The 25,403-nt window shown below is 43.9% G+C and overlaps 3 protein-coding genes across 4 annotated transcripts in view; 2 read left to right on the top strand and 1 right to left on the bottom strand.

The window, feature by feature from the left end:
• ILRUN (inflammation and lipid regulator with UBA-like and NBR1-like domains) overlaps window positions 1-1,880 on the bottom strand; it is a 30,375-nt gene extending 28,495 nt beyond the window's left edge. Inside the window, exon 1 of one of the 2 annotated variants that reach the window (XM_081915627.1) lies at window positions 1,575-1,880. In XM_081915627.1, the coding sequence (XP_081771753.1) occupies window positions 1,575-1,732 (158 nt within the window). In that variant the 5' untranslated portion in view covers window positions 1,733-1,880. The remainder of the gene's footprint in view (window positions 1-1,574) is intronic. The other variant, XM_081915628.1, reaches the window with a different exon arrangement.
• Window positions 1,881-5,166: 3,286 nt separating this feature from the next.
• Window positions 5,167-13,309, top strand: SNRPC (small nuclear ribonucleoprotein polypeptide C). Its single transcript, XM_081915643.1, has 6 exons — window positions 5,167-5,280; window positions 6,953-6,995; window positions 8,043-8,151; window positions 9,497-9,586; window positions 10,552-10,656; window positions 12,956-13,309. Exons 1-6 carry the CDS (start codon window positions 5,273-5,275, stop codon window positions 13,078-13,080), a joined length of 480 nt encoding a protein of 159 aa, XP_081771769.1. The 5' UTR covers window positions 5,167-5,272; the 3' UTR covers window positions 13,081-13,309.
• Window positions 13,310-17,509: 4,200 nt separating this feature from the next.
• Window positions 17,510-25,403, top strand: part of BLTP3A (bridge-like lipid transfer protein family member 3A) — a 56,267-nt gene continuing 48,373 nt past the window's right edge. Inside the window, exon 1 of the mRNA XM_081915536.1 lies at window positions 17,510-17,718. Coding sequence (XP_081771662.1) covers window positions 17,675-17,718 — 44 coding nt within the window. The 5' untranslated portion in view covers window positions 17,510-17,674. The remainder of the gene's footprint in view (window positions 17,719-25,403) is intronic.

Below are 25,403 nucleotides of genomic sequence, written 5' to 3'. Positions count from 1 at the left end.
AAATGATACACCAGACAGAAAACCAGTTACTGGTTATTTATCAGTCCAATCCTAATCATGTTTACTTCATTAATTTCAACTGGATTTCCATGTATGGTTGAAATGTGGCAAGAATATATTTTTCATGTTCCCTTGTTCAGCTGTTTGAGCTTCAATTTGCTATCAAGGTGTTGGATACCCCATGCTCAAAGTAACTTTATATGTGTACACACATTTTTGCATTTATTTCCAATTATAATATTTTTAATAGAGTGGCATTTTTGTAAAGCAAAATTGGTGGGTGAAGGGATTGAGGAAAGTTATGCATGTAGTAGAGTGATAGCAGGAAAAAGTATGAGAAAGACACAGGAAGAGCTAGCCACTGAAAACATGCTCCAACACCACACCTCTCCACCACATTCTCACACGCTGCAGGCATGGCTTTTTAGAACCTTTAGTTTACAAACCTGAGAATTCGACAGTCTTTAGGAAGTAGTAATTAAAGTTGTGATTGGTGTGATTCCAGCCTTTTCAACTGTGGCCCATACAGATATGATTGGCCCAACCCATGATCTACAATTGCCCATAAATTATTTGACCTCCAATGTTTACAATGTGATCCTACTGATAGAGAACTGGGATTGGATCTAGAAATCCAAGCCTTGCTTCTGTCATGGACTCACAGCACAGCCCCTGAGTTTGAAATCCCCAACAGAAAAAAATAATAATGACATGACTAGCCAACCTCACAGGGTAGCTGTGAAGTAAAACACTCAAAAAGAGAACAAATCAATATCTGATTGTACATAAATCCATGACAGCTGACCACAGATTTCAGACACTGTCAACTTTTAATTATAAGCCTGGCAGATGAAACTAGTAAACAATCCCAAGAGAAGATGTTTTCCCAAACTTTGAACCTGTAAGAGCTAATAATCCAAATTCCCACTATGCAATCCAGCCACTGAGATTTTATGAACTGTATGCCTGCTAAGAAGAAAACATCTGGCCTGTGAACTTGCACTCTGGCTTTCACTCTAACGAACAGACACCCTTTTTGTATTGCTGAATATATAGAGACACAATTAGAAACGAAACCATAACATGACGGAACCTGTCACGAAGCACGAAGCCTTTAAGAAGAACAAGACGACCCACGGATTTGGACCCAAGATGACGCCTACTCCTGTCGAAAGAGGGCCTCATCCAAATGCCTTTACAGATGGGAGGGGGGGTAGAAGCGACTACTGCTCCTTTATATTTTGGCGGCACTTGTATGACATGCTCCGCGAGTGAAGACGCGTCACACTGAGGTTGTTTACATTGGACGGAGCTGGTCCACCATAGAAAGAGAGGAGAGACGCGACGCTGCTCCCCCGCCGCCAGCGCGTTCGGGATCCAGCCCTCGCCCGGACTTCCTTGGCGGGGCAACTTCCCCAGGACCGGGAGAGCGAGCTGGGCCTGGCGAAGTCAGCCCCGCCAGGGCCTCCTCCGCTCAGCCCTCCCGAGAAGACGCCCGGCCAACCCACGCGCCCCCCCCCAGCCGCGGCCCACCTTGCCCACCCGCCTCCCCTGCTTCCCCTCAGGGCTTGTACCAGTTCGTCATGTCCAGGAAGAAGGCGCAGCCGGCGGGGCTGAGCTGAAAGCCGAGAAGCCGCTGGAACTCGCCAATGAGCACGTCCTTGTCGGTGGTTCCCAGGCAGCTGAACTTCTGCATCAACTCGGCGTCCAGGTCCACTTCCATCCCCTCCATGGCGACGGGAGCCCCTCTGCCCGCGCCAGCCCGGCCCCTTCCACTAGGCCCCGGGCTGCCCGTGAGCCGCCACTACCGCCTCCTCAGAGCTGCATGGGGGGAGGGGGGAGCGAGCGAGAAAAGCAAGCGGGCGAGTAGCACGCAGGGCACGCCGACGTCGCCAGCGTCACCGCGCGCCGTGACCTCACAGACGTGATGACATCATAGCAGAGGGGACCAAAACACAAACAGCCCAATGCAGTAGAGGGGAGGGGGCGGTTTCTGGGTGCAAATAAGCTGCGCTTAAGGTAGATCGAGCGCGTTTGGCTTATTATTCTTTTTAATTTGGGCAGCGAGGCTTGTATAACCCGATCCTACGCGTATTTACTCGGAAGTATGTGCCATTGAGCCCAGCGGGCTCCTTGCTTCCAAATAAGTTTGTATCCTTCTTTGCAGAAACGACATTTCTGCTCGTTTTGTTCGGCTGCTGCCCTTTTCTTTCTCTTGTCGTAATACGGAGGGGATTTAACCCTCTATACTGTTAACTACGTTGTGTACCCTAAAATACTCTTAATAAACACCGGGTGTTTCGGGTGTTGTTTTTTAAATGAGATTTCTGACACTGGTATCCAGCTTGGGCATTGAAAGCTAAAATAAAATTTAAAAGTGACGAGAAAATAAAAACAAGTGAAAGCTAATCGCGATGCTTTTAAGAAATACGTGCAATTGCTAGCCATGAGTTCAGTAAGCCTTCACACATCCAATACCGTGTAACATAAAAGTACATGTCTACACAGAAGTAAGCCACGCTAAATTCAATGGGGTTTACTCCTTGGTAAGTGTGTGTAGGCTCATAGCCTAAGGCTACAATCCTAACCATGTCTACTCAAAAGTAACACTGAATTCAATGGAGCTTGCTTGCCCCTAGGTAAGACTGCAATCCTAAACCCACTGACTTGGTAGAAAGCCCCCATTCACTCCAATAGGATTTACTTCTGAGTAGATCTGGTTAGGATTACAGTCTAAATGTGCCTAAAACTGCAGCCCTGGTTGTTTAAAATAGGCAAGCCAGAACGTTCTCACCACAGTTTATGTAAATTTGCTAATCTGGTTTTGCCAGAAGGGCCGGTTTTTACAGATCTGATAGAGACAAAGCATTTTCAGTTTCAAAAAGAAACACTGATGCAAATACAGTTCACTGCATTTCACAACATAGTTGTAGGTATTTTCAAAGGCAAAAAACAACAACATAAAAACAAAAGAGGTATGCAGCTATGAAAACATTAAATATACACAGCATATCTGTGCATTTCATTGTGCTGGGTAACTGCACAAGTTCTCAATTTAAATACAAGTAATCATTTGACAAAATCTTTGTCATGCAATTATAGAAAATTAATTCACCTGACTCATATATCTAAATTGTTATATAGCCAATGATAAAAATAAGTTAAATGGCTACTAATAAATGGTAATTCATTTAATTCTTTAGATCTAAAAAGTACCGGTAGGTGTATTATTTTTAATAATGTGCATTCATTCTATTACTATTTAAAGCCAACTGTCCTTTGGATTGTGCCCCAAATGTTTAGAATGACAGTGCCAATCCAGCATAAAAAGGAAGCATTTGATAACCAAGTCAATTGTAGTAGTCCATCTCTTTGGAGAAGGTTTTATCTATTATGTGGGGAAAAGAACCTTAGGCAGGAGTAGAATCAGATCACGTCTAGTTTTAGTATTTTCACTACTTGAAGATGAGGAAGACGAGATGTTTCAGGGGCCTGGACACAATATATATGCCTGGTTACATTTTGGAGCCGCTTTCCCAACTGCTGCTGCTGGAAGCCTGAGAACTACGGATCACATATTTTGTCCAAAATTCTGCCTTAATCCGCCACCCAATATGAAGCCTGCCCTATAATCAGGTTATCCTTGACTTAAAGTAGGTAGCAAGCTGGAAGAACTGTACTGTTTGAAACACAAGATTGTTCAAAAGCTGATATATAATACTGACACCAGTTTTTTGTTTTTCAATATTTTTACAGTGAGTATTGAAACACAAATTTAGGGTGAAATCAGGGCAGTATGTTAAAGGAAGAACAGACCAATTGTGCTATACATCAACATGGAGAAAGAAAGGAGTACACTGGTCCCGAGTAGTGGATTATCATGTGTTAGGAATGAATGTTAGAGTAAGTCTACCCATTTTGCTGCCATGCTCAATGACCCCACTGTCCCCATGGTGAATAAAAAAACTACTTGAAGGTCTCTAGTATTACCAGACACATTGTCAGCAGAATCACATGATACCATCCTTTATGAACTCTACCATTTCAATCTGCAGGTGCCAGCAATTTCCTCCCCATTAGTCATGTTGTTCTAATTTTCTGCATGCAATGAGAATATTCCTATATGAAGGAGAATTTTAAAATACAGGCAACTCTCAATTTGCACATGTTTGATGCACGTGCAACTGCGCGCACACACACACTGTGTTTGGCACCGGAAGAGGGCAGGGTTAGAATGGGGACAGGCTTATGTGTGCTCCACTGACACATGTGACGACCCAGAACATAACCCCCATATAAATTGGGGGGAGGGTTGCCTGTATGATTCCCTCACCTAAAGTCTAAAACGATACTGAACAGGAAGTACTATCACACAATGTTGCTGAATCCAGAGTTATCAACCCCAAGCTTTCCTATAAACTATTTACAGTGATTTTTGCCTTTAAAAAGAAAAGCGCTGGGTGTTGTGCGGGTATCCGGTTGCACCGAGGTTTACTGGGAAGCAGCAAGCCTAACCATGGCTAATTCTCCATCTCTGAAAATACAAAAGCTTCTTGTTAGCCAGGTCTGTCTCCATCCATATACACAGGTTCATTGATAGGTCAAAAACAGGAATATAAAAAAGATGCCGTCTTAATATTATCAAAGGTGAAAATTAGATATTCTAATTTGTCATTAATTTCTAATTAACACAGATGAGGGGAGGGGAACGAGTCATCATATACATGTAAAATCTTAAAGTTGTGGACTTTTCCAGTTGTTAAAAAGAAATAACAACCTTTTCGATGAATCCGTTTGACACAACCCCACCTCATAGAACAACTAACCTAAATGCGCAACTGAAAGAAGATCCAGCCCTCTTTACCCTACTTCCATTTTCCTTTCCTTCCCCTCTGTTGATTTGCAGATTGTAAGCCCCTCAGGTAGGAATCTATCTCCCGTGTTTCGTACGGCGCAATTCATAAAGGTAACGATGATCACAGCAATAACCGGTTATTATCACTTCCGGCCTGAACTGTATATGGTTTTGCTCTCTTAATTTCCAAGGCGAGGAATATAGAGGGGGGGTTACCATAGAAATGCCTCAGGCTTAGAGCGCCTCTGTTCTGCATTGACCATAGAGACTCAATACAAGGGCGCCTTTTATTTTTTGCCGGAAGTCCGATTTTTTAAATCTCTATGGTAAAAAAAAACCGGGAACGGTTGTCGCATAATAATTGCGCCATTTCCTTTAGACATTTGCGCGGCCGGTAGCGCATCGCTAGCGAGCAACATGCCCAAGTGAGTAAACTGGAGAGCCTTCGTATGAAAAGCTCTGGTGGGAACTGGGAAGGGTGAAAAGTGCGTGCAGACTGAGTGGAACAATTTTCTGTGGATGGGAGGGGGGGGACACAGGTGGCTTGTCCCATATATTTACGTATATTGTTTGTGTACGTTCTCTGTGCTGGTTCCGGTTTGTACATATGTACGTAATTCTTTTAAGTGGGCTTCCTAATAGCTTCACTAAAGATAATTGTGGCTTTTAATGCTTGGTCGGGCTTCCTCATAAATATTCGTGAATTCAAATAACACACACACATACACCATTTTTGTGTGCGTGCGTGCAGAGGCCTTAAGGCTGAGGTCTTCGCAGAAACATAGAGAAACTGCCTTATATACGCTCAGATCATTGGTCCATCTAGCTCATTACTGCTGCCAGTGTACTGACTGGTAGCCACTCCATATTTCAGAGGCTTTCCCAGCCCTATCAGGAGATTATGGGGGTCAAAACAGTAGATACTACCCCTGAGCTGTGGCCCTTCTTACTTCCAACTATGTCCCACTGATCATGAGATTTGACTGCATATTTTGTTGACAACTTGTTCTGCCTCCTGGTAAACTGCCCTCTGGGAAGAACCCATGTAGACTTCGCACCATGCCGGGAATATTTGAGGCATTGTGAATAATTAAAATACTTGGTGGCTCACAGACTCAGCTGCCCTGTGTGTGGGGACAAGCTATTTATAGGATCATAGAATTGTAGGGTTGGAAGGGACCCCGAGGGTCGTATAGTCCTACCCCCTGCAATAAAGGAATATTCAGCTGTCCCATAAGGGGATCAGACCTGTAACTTTTCATTGTCAGCACCATGCTCTAACCAATTGAACTACCTAGGCTGATACAGTTCTAACATATTCTGATGTTAGCTGTGATTGACACAGTCACTGAGTCACTTTGTTCTTCTGTCACTTAAGAAAAGAATGAGCTGAATCCAGTATTGCATCAGTGGACTTTTGCTTTTACAAGAGGACAGCCTCTGCTACCCTAGCACACATCCAAAATCTGGTCCTCCAAACCTCTGGAGCAGATTTTGAAGATGCATGGAGGGCTGTAGGGCAGAAGAGAGGATGGTGGTCCTGATTGCAAGTGGAATTCTGTTCCACTTGCACACAAAGAGCACTGCATACAACACTGATTTCTTTTCTCAGTCTTTCTTTTTAAGAAGGGATTCATATTATTACAGTGGGACCTCAGGTTACAGACGCTTCAGGTTATAGACTCCGCTAACCCAGAAATAGTACCTCAGGTTAAGAACTTTGCTTCAGGATGAGAACAGAAATCGTACAGCAGCAGTGGGAGGCCCCATTAGCTAAAGTGGTACCTCAGTTTCAGGTTGAGAATAAACCTCCAGAACGAATTGAGTTCTTAACCCGAGGTACCACTGTATCAATGAGAGTGACTAGATAGAATCTTTGCACATAGATAAAGATAAGTAAATCTGAAGGATGCCATTGCATAAAGCAGGTGAATTTTTTTTGAGGAAAATATAGTGAAATAGCTTCTTCTTGTAAAAGCAACAAAACTAAATTACTAGTCTTAACTAAAAAACATATTAAACTTTTGAAAACACTAATATTTTAAGAAGCAAACAATCATTACCCTACTTCCAGTGCATATTTGTCTCTCGTTCCAGGTTTTATTGTGATTACTGTGATACTTACCTCACCCATGACTCTGTAAGTAGGACATTTCACAATGTTACAGTATGAAAGTTAAAACAGTTCTTCAGAGGATTACTTCTGAATACATTTCCTAAATAAAATCTAATATGCAAGCCTATCACTTTCATCTAGATAGATAGAATGTCATTCTAAAAACACCCTCAGTGTGAAATTGTGTGGTGAACTTCAATAGTTTTCTATGCCATGCTGCAAATATTTATATTAATGATTAATTTCATTATAATTTATATACATGATTAATTATTAAATGAATGAGACAGGTCAGGGTAGAAGTTAAATATGCCTGAGCTCAATATCATGGATGTGAGTTGAAGACTATTGGTTGGCTGCAGGATGGTTGCTTGGGTAAATATTTAGTGACCAACCATGACCTTAATAAAATCACTATGCTGACTGTTCATTGTTATCCTGAGGTAGGTAAAAGCGGGTGCTGCTGCTTAAGGTTGGCGGTTCAAATCAGTGCAATGGGGTGAGCTCCCGTTGCTCTGTCCCAGCTTTTGCCAACATAGCAGTTCGAAAGCACGCCAGTGCAAGTAAATAAATAGGTACCGCTGCAGCAGGAAGGTAAATGGCATTTCAGTGAGCTCTGGTTTCCATCACAGTGTTCTGTTGTGCCAGAAGCAGTTTAGTAATGCTCACCACGTGACCTGGAAAGTTGTCTGCGGACAAGCACTGACTCCCTTGGCCTGAAAGCAAGATGAGCACTGCAACCCCATAGTCGCCTTTGACTGGATTTAACCATCCAGGGGTCCTTTACCTTTACTTGTCCTGACAATTTTCTTTCTAAAGAGAAATGTCAATTTTAAATTATGTCATCACGAATACTGAAAGATGATGACTCAGTGAGCAAACTCACTAGATTCTCATGTCTACTTGGTAGTTTACTAGTTTGTGATAAAATCATGATTACTGTATTTGAGACTACTATATGTAAAGGTTCTCTTCCTATATTGGTACAGGAACGGTTAGGTGAAATTTATCAATATTTTAGACACATGGGTATGTTTGGTGCTTGGAGAGCAAAGGTTTTATGTCTTGCAGCCATCTGTGAGGAAAACCCATTGCAGTGGCAGGAAACATAAAGAAAATGTGAAAGACTACTATCAAAAATGGATGGAAGAACAAGCACAGAGCCTGATTGACAAAACAAGTAAGTCATATCAATGCAATGGCTGTTTCACACATTTGTTTATTTGATTGAAGTTTACACTTACCTAGGGAATTAGTTCAATCCTTTTTCCACAACATGTTTGCAGTTGAAGCTCTGCCTCCTTCAGCTCCTTTATTGGAAAGTTGCAGAACTGCTGGACTTAAAGGCAGTGTCACGTAGTAATGAATACAGACTTTTATAAGAATTCCCTGTTGAAAAATTGTGGAATTTGTGTCCTATGTTACCACATTCAAGCCCTTAACAACAACAAAAAATTATAAGCTATTATTCAGTTGTTTTCTTGTTGAGCTGAGGGGACTATATTTGGTGATTTTTCTCTTAAAATGTTGGGGAAATGGTTCCTTTAAGTATCTTTGTCCAGCACATTGACAAACATTTCTAAGGGAGACTCTTAGGAGTACCATATGCTCTTGTTTTTAATCTTGTGTCCACTAAGAGCCTTTGCCCTTTGGAATGTGCTTCCAACAAACACCAGGCAGGCACTTGGAGTATTGGCATTTTGATGCCTTCTTAAAACTCATCTGTTTGTCCAGGCTTTCCCTGAGGGAAGATCAAACTTGCTTGATGTATTGAGCAGATCTATTGTTTTGTGGTATCTTTTCTACTTTTTCTTTGTAAGCTTAGTTTTATTGTTAGTTTCATGCTCTTCACCACTGATACTTTTTCTTAATCTTGGTTTGGTGGTTTAGAAAAGTTTTCAACTTTAAATAAATAAATCTGGATGTTTTATGGAGCAATCCTATGCACATTTACTCAGATGTAAGTCATATTGAGTTCTGTGGATCTTACCCTTAGGTAAATGGTGATAGGAATATAGCCCCAGTTTAGAACCCAGTTTTGAAACTTTTGAAAGCACTTCAGTTTCATCTGCACACCTTCATTGCCTTACTGTAGGATCCTATGCATGCTTACTTTAATGTCCCAGTGTGTTTAAAATAGCAAATTTACCTGTAATTAAGTTCAATTGAACTCAGTGGGTTTTACTTCTGAGGAGACATGCATGGTAATTTACTGTAAATGTTGCCAAGTCCCTTACATCAGTCACATTTAACAGAAAATGTGTTTGTCAATGTTCTCTTGCTTTTATACTTATTTGAAAATATGGTTTATTGAAATGGATGAAGCTTTCCTGCTTGTGTGATTAGATAAATTGGCTGGAAGGAATAAATCCAGGCAGCTGCAGAAATGAAGAGATTGCATGACTAAGAACTTGAGGCAGTTCCACATAGAAAGTATGCATTTGGTCACTAAAAAGAATCAGAAATGTATAGGAAAACTTCAGTAACTAATTATGTTTGGCTTTTATTTATTTGCATTAATGTAGCGGCTGCATTTCAGCAAGGCAAAATTCCACCTACTCCATTCTCTGCGCCACCTCCAGGAGGAGCTATGATACCACCACCACCTAATATCCGTAAGTATGAATATTGATGTTTTATCTCTGCCTAGCATGGCAAAACTTTGGTATGAGATACAGGGAAAACTTTAGGTGGTTATTTGGATAGTACAGTTGTCCCTCCGCTTACGTATCCCTCCACTTACATAAACTTTGGGATATGTAAGCGGCAAACCCGGAAGTATATTTCCAGGTTTTGCCGCACGACAGTGCGCAAAGCAGTCCTTCTGGTTGCAGAAACCTCGGGATCCAACTGGAGCTCTGGAATGGATCCGGTCCACAACAAGAGGTACCACTGTACTTTAAATAGAATACAGTGGTACCTCGGGTTAAAGACGCTTCAGGTAACAGAACCTTCAGGTTACAGAATCCACTAACCCAGAAATAGTACCTAAGGTTAAGAACTTTGCTTCAGGATGAGAACAGAAATTGCATGGGCGCGGCAGCAGCGGGAGTCCCCATTAGCTAAAGTGGTACCTCAAGTTAAGAACAGTTTCAGGTTAATAATAATAATTTATTATTTATACCCTGCCCATCTGGCTGGGTTTCCCCAGCCACTCTGGGCGGCTTCCAACAAAACACTAAAATACATTAACCTATTAAACATAGTTTAATAGTTAAGAACAGACCTCCAGAACCTTCTAAGAACGAATTCTTAACCTGATGTACCACTGTAGTAGCCATTTATTAATTACGGATAACATTGCAATCTCACTCGGCTAGGAGGGATCGCCGAAGAAGAGCTATGGATGATGAACAGCTGATGTTCATTGCAATAGTACCTATTCACCATTACAACAACTGGTTGTAATGGTGAATAGATAAGATATTTCACCAACTCCTAACTTCTTATGGTGAAGAACTAGCAGACAGTTGGGATGCAAAGAGATGGTTGGCAATCTTCGAAAACCTCAAGTGTTTCTGAGATGTCAGGTTGGTGTGCAAACTTATTTTGACATTTGTCCATTGTTTTCATACTTGAGCTGGTCCTCCACGGCCTGGTATGATGCCAGCACCCCACATGGGTGGCCCTCCAATGATGCCAATGATGGGCCCACCACCCCCAGGAATGATGCCAGTCGGCCCTGGTAAGTTCTGGATGACATAAATATTTGGCTTTTTGCTTTAATTCCTTATATTCTGAAGATACATGTGTATGTGCATTTGCATAGGTCCTTAACTAGAGCTTGAGCTCCTATATGTTGTAAGTTTCCCTTAAACCTTCATTGTCTAGGAAGTTCTCCCATCTCTAGTGTCTGGGTTAACCCAGTTTTCTCCCCTTGGGATAAACCTCTTGCTGGATTATAATCAACATTCATTTAAAATTTGGTCTTGCCTGTTTCATAGGACTCTTGGGAGCTGCCGTCCTTAAGATCTCATGTTTCTATGTATAGATAAAGATCTGAAAAATGTATATTGATATTTACTGATTAAAGTGGTAGCTGAGATGTTTCTCTGTATAATTCTTAAACTTATTTCTGTCATATTTTATTTTTATTTACTTCTAAAATACATTTATACTTTAGCATATTTAATCTTGTTACAATTTATTATAATATTTTATATTATTTTCATTGGCTTTTTATATAATTTTACAAAACTAAAAATGAAAACAATAAGTAAAGTATAATAACAGAGTAGAGACATCCCATATTCTTCTCCCTCCCACCTCCCTAGCCCTCAATGGTACAGTTAGATTACAAGTTTGTTAAGAATTCTAACGCTTGTTGGTTTTGTTTCATTGTGCAATTTGGAGTGATCAGAAGGTGCCAGGAATTATTCTGTAGTGCTGTTGCATAGACTGTTATGCATTTAAAAGATCATACTATACATCTGGAGTGAATAAAACCTTATCTTAAAAAGCATTTCACTGATTCCAAAAGAAAGCTCTTCTCATTGTCACCAAAATTCCGAACCTTTCCACTAGGAAAATTATGGTTTAGCCAATACTCTTCAGGCTCAGACTCTTCTCCACTCTCTTGCAGATTCCATTTTCCTTTCCTAATTTCTTATGCCATAGCCTGCTGTGAAGTCCATATTTAGCAAACTAAAAATTGCCTTCGATCCATGGCTTGAAGTGGGTTTGCAAACTGTGATTCAGAAGTTGTCCTAGTTAGCATTAACCATTGTTTGCCTGATTCAGATGTCACATCATCCCATGGTTAAGCAAACAAGGGAGGAAGGTGCTCTCAATCCCCAAATCATGGTTTGACCACAACACCTAAAACAGGCAATTGTTCATCAAGCAGTGCTGGAACAATATTACTAATACCCTTTGCCACCATTAAAAGTGTGTAAAACAGGAAGCACTCTTAGCAGTAAGCAAAGTGTTGGGCATGCTCTTTACCGTGTGACCATTAGGTAAAGGTAAAGGGGCCCCTGGCCATTAGGTCCAGTTGTGGCCGACTCTGGGGTTGCAGCACTCATCTCGCTTTGTTGGCCGAGGGAGCCGGCGTACAGCTTCTGGGTCATGTGGTTAGCATGACTAAGCCGCTTCTGGCGAACCAGAGCAGTGTGCACAGAAATGCCGTTTACCTTCCCGCCAGAGCAGTACCTATTTATCTACTTGTACTTTGACGTGCTTTCGAACTGCTTGGTTGGCAGGAGCAGGGACCGAGCAATGGGAGGTCACCCCGTCACGGGGATTCGAACTGCAGACCTTCTGATTGGCAAGTCCTAGGCTCTGTGGTTTAACCCACAGCACCACCCACGTCCCCTTTGTGACCATTAAGTACGCCCAAATAATTTAGTCTGTGTTAAGTGAGTCTCCTAAATGTCTTCCGTATGAAATACCAAATATATAATGCAGTACAAAACAGCAATGTATGATACCTTGAAAGACCTGGTTGTGTAAGTATGTTGTGTAAGCTCTTGCCCAATTCTGGAACTTTGAAGGCATTATTAGTGTTTGTGGGCACTATCGGCATTTGGAAACTATCTAATCTAGAACTTGTTTTTGAAGTATGTACTATCATAGCACTATCATAGACAGGTAAAACAATGGAACTGGATATCAACTTTCCTTCCAGGAAACTTCCTTTCATGGAACAGGACTTTCCTGTACCACTTGAAATCTGCTCCTGGAAGATGGGAGGCCTTTGGGAATGGCATGGGGGATTGGCATACAGAATGAAAGCAAGTCATCCTCCTGTGTAAATGGAAGAACAATTTAGGATCTAAACCAATGTGATCTGCAGTGAAGAAATGACAAAACATTTCCAAAGAACCACTAGTCTAGGAAGGTTTTCTCTTTCCATACTGAAAACGTGGAAGCTTCTTCCTAGAAATCTAGGTGGTCTTTTCAGGACACTTTTAATAGACATTGTGGTGTCTTTGACTAGAAATTGGCTAGTACATTTCTTATGCTTTAAATTTACTTTGCTGTAGCTCCAGGAATGAGGCCGCCCATGGGAGGACATATGCCAATGATGCCAGGGCCACCTATGATGAGACCTCCATCCAGACCCATGATGGTGCCAACCAGACCAGGAATGGCTCGTCCAGACAGATAAAGTGGAAGTGGACTTACCATTCTGCCTGTGTTTTGTGTACACCCATCTGTGAGCGAAAGCCCTGGGAGTTCCATTGTCCCAAGCAGCAACAAACCACCTGGTTTTTCAGTTTCCAAACTTAAATGGGTGAAGGAGGGAGGGGAGAAACAGAAGACTGGACTAGAGGTTTGTAACATTTATCAGACACATGTCCTTGTTCATTATTGGAATAAACCTTTGATACTTGTTAGACACATTGTCTTTGTGTTGTTCATCCCACGTACATGGTTCAGTAGGACAAATAAGTCATAAACCAGATTGCTCATATGGTTGAGGCACAATTCATGATGCTGCCACTACTGCCATTCTCCCACCTTCTCTGCCTCTGGTGGAGGTAGTGTTGTTCTCCCTCTCTCCCCAAGAGCTGCACATGGTATCCTCTCACCCTCCCTGCTCTTGGATCTCCCCCCCCTCTCTTTCACACACACACACACACACACACACACACACACACACACTGTTGCTCTCTCCACCTCAGTGTTCCTAGCTACCCTTCCCCATGCTTCCTGGTGATCTGCCTTAGAGGTTTCCTTCAGTATGCATTCCTACCATCACCTTTGTTTTTGGTTGGGATGGTATGAAGCAGCAAGTCTTCTAGCAGCAGAAACCCTTGAGATAGCACTGCTGGGGAGTTGTGCTCCTGAACAGTTTGAGTCTGAGAGATGCAAATGATTCCTGAGCACAGTGACCACTCACGCTGTATAGAATGGAAAAACAGTCAAAGTTTTATATTCCTTAAATGCGTAATGCAGATATGAGATTTTAGTTTAATAAAAAAAGCTTTCTGCATATGGCACACTCAAAAAAGGTTTGATGCTGCAGAAGAATACATGCTATTTGTAAATGAATGTGCTATTTAATCTTTTTGAAAAACATAGCATAACAGCACTCTGTGAAACCATTTGGTTTCAATAAAATCAAATTTCCCAACAAGTAGAAACTTACTATTATTTATTTATTTTTCTGTAATGTATATATACACACACATCCACAACCTGCCTTTCAGGGGAAAAGCCTTGCAAGGTGGCTGACAAGTAGATAATGCAATTAAAATAAACTATGAAATGGAAAACTATTTAAAAACAGCATTCTGTAAAATATTAAGCCGGATTCTTCTTGTTATCAGCAATTTGCTTCTGTAACCTAAAGGGAACCTTCATGGAAAATTTGTCTGCAATCCTAACACTACTTGAAACGTGAAAGACCAGTGATCTCTGGTTTGGGGTGGGGTATTTATGACTTCATTAACAGCTTCTGGTTGTGCAAGAAGCAGATTGCTATGATACAACCTATGCTTTTTTATGTGGACATATGGAGTCACCAGGGCTGCTGAGCTAGCAGATGTGGGCAACTATACACCCTTTTGTTGTGGATAATTGCTTCATGAAAATAGCATGTGACCTGCCTTAAAATGAGTCATGTTTGCTTTTCGTAAGTGTTGAAGTGTGTTCTCAGCAGTATAGCCTTCACTTTTTCCTAGAGAATTCCTGCCATACTTGCAGAATTTGAAATCCAATTGGGAGTTGGCAGCTTGCACCATTAAAAGCTTGGTGAGCAGAACTGTGTATGCAAGCTGACATTGCTCTGTTAATTGGTTAAGGCAGTACAGTTGCTTAGGGCGGGATGAGTGGACTTGTGGGATCTGCTTTGCTTTTTGTTCACTAAAATTTGAGATTCACCAACCAGAGCAAAATTGTGGTGAAGGGGCTGGAGCATCACACGAGCACTGCCATGTCAGCTGCACCCCATGAGCCATTCAGCAAAATGATCTGTGTATTCAATTACAAAACTACATCCAACATACTCCAAACCAGGAGGTGCCAGCTGTATGATTTTCAAAACAAGCTGCTATAAAATCAGCAGCTTCAAAGTAAACGTAAATATTACAGTGAGCTAGCTAAAAGGGTCTATCCTGGCTCTATCCTCAGGCAGAGTGAGGCAGCTGCATTGGGCTGCAAACACTGGAGATCTGAGAGCAGCAGCAGGATAGTGACAGGATAAAGTGCTGGAATGTGTGCCTGCTCTTAAGTCAGCCTACTATCCTGCCAACAAAGGTCCGTATAGTTAAAGCTATGGTTTTCCCAGTAGTGATGTATGGAAGTGAGAGCTGGACCGTAAAGACGGCTGATCGCCGAAGAATTGATGCTTTTGAATTATGGTGCTGGAGGAGACTCTTGAGAGTCTCATGGACTGCAAGAAGATCAAACCTATCCATTCTTAAGGAAATCAGCCCTGAGTGCTCACTGGAAGGACAGATCAAGCTGAGACTCCAATACTTTGGCCACCTCAAGAGAAGACTCCCTGGAAAAGACCCTGATGTTGGGAAAGATGGAGGGCACAAGGAGAAGGGGACGACAGAGGACAAGATGGTTGGACAGTGTTCTCGAAGCTACCAGCATGAGTTTGACCAAACTGGGAGGCAGTGGAAGACAGGAGTGCCTGGTGTGCTCTGGTCCATGGGGTCACGAAAAGTCGGACACGACTAAACAACAACAACTGCCCACCTTTGCAGTGAAAGGCAGTAGTGATGAAGTAGAAGGGATCTGACAGCCTGGTTGGCGTTTGTACATGGCACGGGAGGCGGTGCAACCTTGACTTTTGATTCAGGCAGCAAGATGTCTTGGGCCAGCCCTGCATGAGAGCCCCACTATGACAGTGTTTCCCAACCGGTGTTCCGCGGCACAGTAGTGTGCCGCGAGATGTTGCCTGGTGTGCCGCTCCGGCGGCTCCTCTGCGGCGGCTACAGCGGCAACCTCGGGCGGCTCCTGAGGCGGCGAAGGCGGCCCAGCGGCCGGAGGCGAAGACGGTTGCGGCTGCTCCCGACGCTCACCAGCGGCCTCCTCTTCCTCGCCGCTGCTGCTTCGCGGCTTCTCCTCCTCCGCCTCCTCCTTCTCCTCGCCGCCGCCTTTTTCGGGCTCCGGCTCCTTCTTCCCCTCAGGCTCCTCCGCGGAAGGCCCGTCCGGCAGCTCGGCCTCCGAGTCGCCGCTGCTGCTGCCGCCGCCGCCTCTTTCTCCTCCGCTACCGCCGCCGGGCTCTCCTCCTCCTCCTCCGGGCCCCTCGTCCTGGGCGGGCAGAGCGGCGGGGGTCTCGGCGGCCGCCGGGCTCTCCTGGGTCTCCTGCATGGGGGGCTACGCGGCCTTCCTGCTCGCCTCACACGCGCGGCGCACGAACAGTCAAGGCGGCGCGCTGGGCCGAAAAGGGGGAGGGAGGGGGCACAGCGCGCAGGCGCGCGCTCAGGCGCGCGCGCAGGGGAGGCGCCCTCTTGCCGGGCTATGTGCGCGAGAGCAGACCCGGTGGCGAGTCTCGCGAGAGGGGCAGGGACCAACTCGGCAGACGAGAGGGGGAAGGAACGGATTCCAAAACCGGTGTCTTGCCGCGTTGTATATGTTAATTTCCTATGTTAATGGGCTAGGACAGGGTTTGCGATCGGTTAACGCCCAGTTATGCTTTCCCCCTAGGAATTAGGCGTTTCGGTCTTGAGGTACTCTCGCTTCACACCCCACTTGGAGGTTCCCCGGCAAGGGGGAGGGAAAAAAATTGAAAGTTACACTTTCGTGCGTCCCTCCCGGCGTGACGCTGCGCGCTGACGTCACGGGGCTGTAATGGTGGTGTGCCTCGAGATTTTTTTCATCAAACAAGTGTGCCTTTGCCAAAAAAAGGTTGGGAAACACTGCACTATGATGATTATTATCTATTTATTTATACCCCGCCTGGCCAGCAGCCAAAGTGGCCGTTGGGACCTCGAGCATTTTAGAAATCCATCCTCCCTGTCAGACAAAGGCCAATTTAAAACAATAACAAGAATGATTATTTTTTCCAAATTTTTTTATTAATGTTCCAAAAAGTTTTTTAGACAAACAAATAAATAAACAAACAAAAATCGCAGCCTTATTTAAACCAGTCTTAGTAACATTGCTAAGTGACTTCCTTGTATCCCCCTGGTTGAATTTCAATGTTTATCATTTTAACAGTCCAAAACCAATATTCTTATATAATTAACTTAATCACTTAACATCTGTCTTTCTTTCAAATTTGGCATTAAACATATTAATTCATCACATTACATACTTATCTGATATTTGCAAGCTTTTCCAATTAAGTTAACATATTTAACTAAATAGTCTTTAAATTTCATCCATTCCTCCTGGTAGTCCTCCTCCAACAATAAACACAACAAAACACCATATTGCCCACAACGACAGAAACCGCGGGGATGTTGTGTTTTGGCTGCAGCTTCGGTACCATGCAGGGAGAGGAGGAGGTTGCTGGGGCTGCGTCTGCTGCTGCTGCTCTCCCTGTGAGCCAACAGAGGGCGCTGCCACGCCGCCGTGTTCGTCCCGCCTCTCTCCGGCGGGCGGGGGCTGAAGGCGGCTCTGCCGGACTTGGCCGCGGTGGTGGCCGGGATTCCGTCGGCGTCTGAGGCCGGGAGGGAAGGAGGGAGGGGACTGGCGATGGCAGGAGGCGGCCGGAGCGGCGGAGGCGCCGGGCGGCGAGGGAGGCTGTGATGGAGCACCTGGGGCGCTAAGAGGAGCCTCGTCCTGTCCAGGGCCCCGGCATGGCTGGCCTCTTCAAGAAGCAGATCCTGAAGCACCTGTCCAGGTGAGCGTCGGCAGGGGACGCCCTGCAGGTCTCCCTCTTCGAGTTGCGCGGAGGCAAAAAGGGGGGGAAAGGAGCCTGTGTGAAGGGCAGGCAGAGGCGAATGGGGGTGCGGGTCCCCGAGAAACCTTCCTCTATGGCAAGGGTCTTTGCGACAGCAGAAGCCACGAAGGGAAAGGGAAAAGGTTCACCAGACGGACACCCCCCAATTATCTGCCTCCCACAAAATGTTTGTTTTCTTGTGCACGTCTTTCCCCTCCCCAATTCCATTTGTTGCCGTCTGTTCTTCTATTGGGTCTGCCCCCTTCTTCTGCCTTCCCCGTTTTCTGCCCTGTCCCTTCTTTGGCAACAGAAGAAATCCTGCTTTTGATGTTGCCATTTAATCCTTCAGCTCTGGCCATAATGATTTTGGAGATGATCCCCCCCTCCCCGACTGTTTTATATCGTGTGTGTGCAAAAAATATGTTCCTTTGGCTTCCTCCTCTTCCAGATTAGTTTAAATTTTGCACAGAGTCAGTGAAGGCTGAACACCTTCTCTTATGGTTCCGAAGCTTGCGTCTTTCTGGCTTGCTTGTTTGAAATAAGTAAATAATAAATAATAATTTTCCTGCTGGCGACCGGAGTCTTAAACAATTGAAGGACCGTTTTTTCCCTTTGCGTTTGGGATTAGTGACATGAGAGAGGGAGACATCTGTTTCAAGGTACTTAGTGTTCTAGAGTGTGGGGAGGGCAAGGACAGCACAAGTAATATAGCATATCTGAGGAAAAGCATATGCTAGGATGAGCAGTCCATATATATTCCCTCAATATATTGAGGGAAGAGCAGTAACAAATTACTGGTGCATACAGTTGAAACTCTGGAAATCTGGGCTCATGCCCAACACTAAATTCACCATCTGTGTTGTTTGTACACAGTACATATTCATGCCACATTTCACTTGTGTCATCATTATTTGTTAGTAGGCTGATGATATTTCTGGCTGTCACTAACATAGAAAACGCCTAAGTTGGAAAACATAGGACAAACTGCGCTAATTCAAAATATGGTGTGCTAGTTTACATTTGAGAATCCTACCCATTTGGGGCTTTAAGAAGGTGCCTTTTGTTTATAATACTGACCAAAAACTGAGACGTGAAACAACTTGCAAGAGCCTGTCCGTTAAATTAAAGCTTTTCCACATGATCAGTTAACACGTGCCCCGGTCACATTATTTCCCCTTACTCCAGCAGTCTCTCCGCTCTTCATTATCCAGCCTGCACATTGTGGGGGAAAGGATAGCATTGCTGTAACCATGTGGCTGTCCCTTTGCTCCTTCCCTTCTTAACTATGGCTGTGAATTCTGGGGCAGGTAAAAGAGAATGTACAAATGCTGGGGGAAGCTGGAGGGAAGACTGCTGCCATGGCTTCTTGCCTCAGGTTCCAAAGAGCAAGGGGGCCATCAGTGTGAAACAAGGCAGCTTAGAGCTGAAATTACCTGCAGGATGCTATATTCATCTCCCCCACCCCAATCCACTTCTTCTTCTTAAGTATTTTTGGAGAAAGGGCATGTGGTGGTGCTATGAGACATGGTAGCCCTTATCTGATAAAGAATTGCAACAACATTAAACTGAAAAATTCACAGAGTAGCATAGGTGGATGGGTATAGTTGTACCTTGGGTGCAAATGAGAACTCCTGGCTGTCATTGATAGTAGGTGCATGTTTGTTTTTAAAGTAAATTCCCATGCCTCTCCCTGTCCAAGAGCCCAAAAGGTAACTTGCATAAACTTATTTCTAAAATGAAGTAAAACTTCCAAACAGTGAAAGAGCCAAGAAGAACAAATTACAGAAAGATGACAACTGTACAGCAGTAATCCATATACTATCTATTGTAATTCTGCTAGCTAAAATGTTAATTTTTCTTTCCCAGGTAAATAATATTGCAGTTCAAGCACTGTGAAAATGTGATATTCTTGTTAAAGAAGTGTGTAGATCCCTCACAACAAATGAACAATGGTGGCAACTGCATAAATGTGTGAAAAAATCATTCGGACACTTTTATTATGTAGAAAAAAACAGTAGTCTGTGAAAATTCAGCATAAAGCTCAGTAAATATCTTGAGCCATGGTTTGAAGCACTGGCCCTCAGCTGCTAATCCTGATATTTTGAAACTTTTTATATGATTGAACTGAAAGTAATATAGATTTGACATCCAGCAGAATAACACATAAAGACTTGAACTAAAGTTCCTGGTCTGTAGCAAGCCTGTAAATATATTCAGTGACTCACCAATTACTAATAGGGCTGCTTTTAAAGGAATTGTACCAAAACAGAAGTACACTCTTGTTAAGTTAGGAATTCTCGTTTCTCCATCTGCTCTTATTTTGGTAGTGAATGAAGGAAAATGCATCAAAACTGTCATAATATATTTAAATAGCTGGGAGGCTTGCAAAACACATATTCCCTGCCATAAGGCAAACTGTGTATCTATTTTTTTCTGTGACTGCAGTTATCTTAGGTAAAATACAAAACCTAAAGCTGAAGCTGCCAATGTCTGCAGTTTAGAAACTATTTAATGGGGAAAGAGTGGGGTAGGAGAAGGTTTATCATGAAGGAGTAACACTGATGACAGCAAACAGAGGGTTTAGTTAGTTGCAGGCAGCATATAACTAGATATAAGCTGATTTAAGAAGTCTTCCCAGTGTCTGCCATGCTTTTCACAGGCCAGTGTTTCGCTGCAGGATGAGGGCCTCCTGTGATCAAGCAGAAAGACAGAAAACACCCTTTGACTGGATCTTCCTAAGTGGAAGGAGCCTGGTAAATTTAGGGATAAGACAGATGTGCACTGAGAAGGCAGAGCCTACCAAGCATTTATTTTTTGCTCTGGCAGAATCAAAATTACTTCCTACCCAACATAAGCTGATCACCATAACAATATTTTACTAAAGATTAAGACTTGATCAAACTATTATTTTCAGATTCCCAGTTTTATTGGCTCTTCTTCCTCCCCTTTACAACTCTGCATCCTGGACAGCTGGTAGAGATCAGAAGGCTCTCAATCACCTGTCCTCCATTCCAAGGGACCTCATCCATCCAATGAGTTGATAAGCTGCTTCTGTGTAGCACTTTCTACAAGGCAGGGGCTTCCATGGTTAGTATGGTATGGAGAGAACTTAACTGTGAGCCTGGGTTTGGACCACACACAAGCCAAACCTTGGTTTCGTTCAGTGTGGCACAGAAGCAAAATGGACTAGGATGGAGCAAAGCAACTGTGAGCTTGGGGGGGGGGGGCTGTGCATTTTCTTAGCCTACTGTGTTGTACAAACCAGGATTGGAGAGTTGCTATAGAAACACAGGCCGTTACAGTGATTTACTTTGTTTTTAGTATTCAGGCTCCCAGGTTGGTTGCTTCTGGGTCAGTCTTTTCTGCTGTTGAATCACTTAACTCCCGAGGGTGGTGGTGGTTGGTTGGGGTTTTTTTGGCAGGGGAGTTGCACAATGTGCATGTGAAGGAATTGCTGCTTTGTCACTTACTGACTCTCACCAATAGTTTGCTTGCAGGCTTTGGAGTATCAAATGATACATGATCTCATGATCAGTGGCATACTGTATTTAGCCTAAGGATGAGAAATAGTCTGGTTAGATTAATTTCCTTTTTTTTCAGTTCATGTAATACCTCAGTGTTTGAGTGGCTTACTGTGCTAAGACCATTTTCCCTTCTAAAGATTTTCTTACGGAATAAACTTCTCTGCCCTGGCTTGAAAAATATTTGAATTGTGATCTCTTAAATATAATGACAATTTTAGTCTATGTTTAAAATTTCAAACATTTTTATTGAATAGTGACTACATTTCTTTCGGGATTCTGCTTGTACTGAAGTTTTATCGTGGGTCTTAGGAATGCAAACTTCCTTAAAATAAGTGTGTATTGTTGGATAGCTCAGTTGGTTAGAGTGTGGTGCTGGTAATGCCAAGGTTGCAGGTTTGATCCCCATATTGGACAGCTGCATATTCCTATATTGCATGGGGTTGGAGGGAGTCACTGACAGCTTTACAGCTCTATGATTCTGTGGCTTGCTTTTCATACTCCGTTGCTGCAGAAGAGGACCAGGAAGAAAGATGATGGAATTGGTAGTTCTGATTCTCCAGACTTTCCTTTGATCCCATATACAAACTGCATTTCACAGATGAAGAAAAAACTAAATGAATTAAACAGGGCTAATTTGTCATTTCCAGAGAATTACATTTCACAGGATGAATGAAGTGCGATTGATCCCCCCCCCCATCAGAAATGCTTGGCTCGTTCCAGTAAGCAAAGCAAGAAATGTTTTTCAAAGAAAGACCTGCAAAGGTATCAGTCATTCGCTATATTGTCTTGGTTAAAAGTGAAAATGAAATTGTAACAAGAAGAACCCCAACTTGTTGATTTGGTGAGCCCGATCAATAATCCCATAGCGTCAGCTTCTGAACTTCACAAAGTAGGAGTGGAACCACTGCAATGAATTCATATTGAGCCTAGGAAAGAATTCTATTAAAATCTTCCCTATTTAGGACATTGTTGGGATTTTAAGTTGGCTGTTTTATTGGCCTAGTGTGGAGTACCCAGTGCTTCTGGGGAAATCAGGTACTGTGTTTAGAGACTGTGTGTGCGCACACACTAACTCAATACTTTAATCTGACCTAGGGAGAACCTGAGTTGGTCCCAAATCAATTTGAAGGGGAGCTAGTGTTTAATTGGGGTTAATTTGGCATGCTATCTTGTGTCAAAATGGTGCCCAGCATCCAAATATAGATGAAGACTCCTGCCTCTAGCTCGGGAATTCTCATGCTGAGTTTGGTAACAATATCTCGAGTGGCATCCAAATTCGTGTAGGCTGAAACTGTCCCATCAAATGGGGCAGCAATATCTTCAGAGTTGTCCAAATCTGCGTAGTTTGGATCCATTACACCAAAAAAGTCAAAAGTGACATTATTGTCCACCATCTGGATAGAGAATGGTGTCTTGCGAGCCACTGGCAAAGGAATGGGGGGGGAGTGGGGTACCATTGTGGCCGGCACCCCCAGACACATACCAAGCATCCTTCCTGTGCCGGGTGCCACACCCCTGGGATGCACGCTATGCCCCACGGGGCGGCATGCCACACCCATGGGACACACACCAGCCACGCTCCCCCCCCCGGTGCCAGAGCATGCAGCTTCACTACTACTGCGAGCTCCAACTTCAGGAACCCTCATGCTGTGTTTGGCAACAATATCTCAAGAGTCGTCTGAAGCTATGGGAAACAAATGGACAAACAAACCACTTTCCAGAATAGATAGTAGATTATGATAATGGCCTATTTAGATTTTATGCAATATTTTGTAATAGGCTGAAACTGAACCTTGATTCTTGTCGTCTATAATATAATGTGTAGCCAGTAAACATCCTGGTTACTCATGAGACCTCAATGATTTCTGAAGACGATCTTTCCAAAACCCAGAAGGCTTATAGGAAATATTTGGAGTGAGTGAAATAGAAAAAAGGAAGTGTTTTGTCTGCTTTGGTGGGTTGATGGAAACAAAACTGAAGAGGGAAGGGGAAGTACAAGGGAAGGTCACAGGCTGAAGTTCAAAAAGTGAAAGCACATTTCCTGGAGTTTCCATACCTAGGTCCTTGGTGTGATACCTGTCATGAAGTAGTGATTCTGCGAGCAAGTAGCTCAGGTAGGTGGTAACAATTAGTCCCCAAAGTGGGAGCAGGTGATGGAGCTGGCTGGCTGCCAGCATTCCCCAGCCCCTATAAATCTTCAAGTTAACCTGCCAAGGGTTGAGCAGATGAGACCAATAGTGGGGCCAGTTTCTGCACATGCTGTAGAGGAAAATGAGGGGCAGAAGGGGCAGTTTCTGCACATGCTGTAGAGGAAAATGAGGGGCAGAAGGGGCTTGCTAATCTGGGAAGGTAGCCCATCCAGAAGAAGGAAAACTCCCAAACCTCTGCTGCCTTGCAGGGTATCTTGGGGAGAAGAAAAGGCTAAGGAGTAAACTCTACACAAATCTGGAGTGGAGTCCTTAAAACAGTTGGATGGCGCCTTGTACACCTTCCAGCAACTCCTGCAGCTAAGCTGGTGCCAAATGTATTGCAGTCTAAACCACTGTGCCTCTTGGGCTTGCTGATCAGAAGGCCGGTGGTTCGAATCTGCGCAACGGTGGTGAGCTTTTGTTGCTCTGTCCCAGCTTCTGCCAACTCTTCCCAATTCAAAAGCACACCAGTGAAAGTAGATAAATAGGTACCACTGTGGCGGGAAGGTAAATGGTACTTCTTTTGGCACTCATCATGGTGTCCTGTTGAGCCAGAAGCGGTTTAGTCATGCTAGCCACATGACCCGGAAACCTGTCTTGCACAAACCCCAGCTCCCTCGACCTGAAAAGCGAGATGAGCGCCTCACCCCATAGACACCTTTGACTGGACTTAAGTGTCCTGGGGTCCTTTACCTTTTATCTTTACTTTGTTATCTGGGCAGCCCAGGACATACTGCCCAGGCTTGCACCCTGGGGAGGTCACTTCAGTGCTGCTTACGCTGCAGTTTGACTTCACCCCACAGGCGTACTCCGTTGTCTCTCAAGACAGATGACTGCCAACAACACCACAAGTTGGAACAGACAGCACAGCACTTGTACATGCAGCAAATGCACTGACGCACATGAAGCTCCCAGAGAGGGTTCCTGAGGTCCGTTTTGCCTTCCAAAGGTGGAAGGTCACTCTCTCCCTCCCTCCCTCTGTCAGCCTCAACAGCAGGTTTTTTTATTCCTTAGTGTTGCAAAACTGGCTTCTACTGTTCTCTTTCAAACGGACCTAGATTACATCATTCTTGGGGGGAGGGAAGATGTATCATGGTCTCGTAGCTCTTCCATTGAGGATAGCATCAACTTATTGAGCAATTAGTCAGCAGTTGTATTCTCTTTAAGAAAAGGAGGGTATGGGTGTGTTTAGCTAGTTAAAAGTATACTATTTAAATGGAATAGGAGGAGAATATAGGTAGTCTTTAGGTATCTTCTAGATAAGCTGGAAATTGGGAAAAATTATTTATTCCCCGTCTGTGAATTGCCTTGGTTTGGACAAATTTGTATTTCTTATTAATTCTTTGACTATCACTGGCTCTTCAGTGCCCATAAATCCCACAAACTATTATTGAAGATTGCAGTATTTTCAGTGGAAGGGCAATAGCTCAATGGCACAAAGCCCGGGCAGTGTGTGTGGAGGTCCTTGGCTGCCCAATCAGTGGTTTTCAATCAGTGTGCCGTGGCAGCCTGGGATGCCTCGAATAATGGTCAGGGATGCCACGGGCAACACTGGCCTATGTCCCTCTTTTCTTCACTCCCTCCTCTGATGCCCTCTCAGGTCTCTGCCTCCCAAAGGCTTGCACAGCTGTTTGTTGCAGCAGTCCTGGCTACAAGTTCCCTAGGTGAATGGTGTCTTTGGGGCTGGTCAAGGGGTGCTTCCCAGGCCCCCGTAGGGCAGTGTGAGGAGGCACCTCGCTTTGGGGCGGGGGGGGGCGGCAGCTCAGAAACCCAGGGCAGCAGCTGCTCAGAGGATTCCTAAGGAGAGGGGAGAAGAAAGGAGGCTGAGGGAACACTCCACAAAGGAGAGTGTTTGAAAAGGGGTGAGGGACTGCCTGCTCTGCAGGCAAGGCGTGATATAACTGGGCTCCTGATCCCTACAGGGGTGCTGCAG

Source organism: Podarcis melisellensis (assembly GCF_964234715.1).
Source record: "Podarcis melisellensis genome assembly, chromosome: 6".
Classification (NCBI taxonomy): domain Eukaryota; kingdom Metazoa; phylum Chordata; class Lepidosauria; order Squamata; family Lacertidae; genus Podarcis; species Podarcis melisellensis.
Note: the sequence above shows the minus strand (reverse complement) of the source record. Positions and strands in the feature narration are given on the sequence as shown.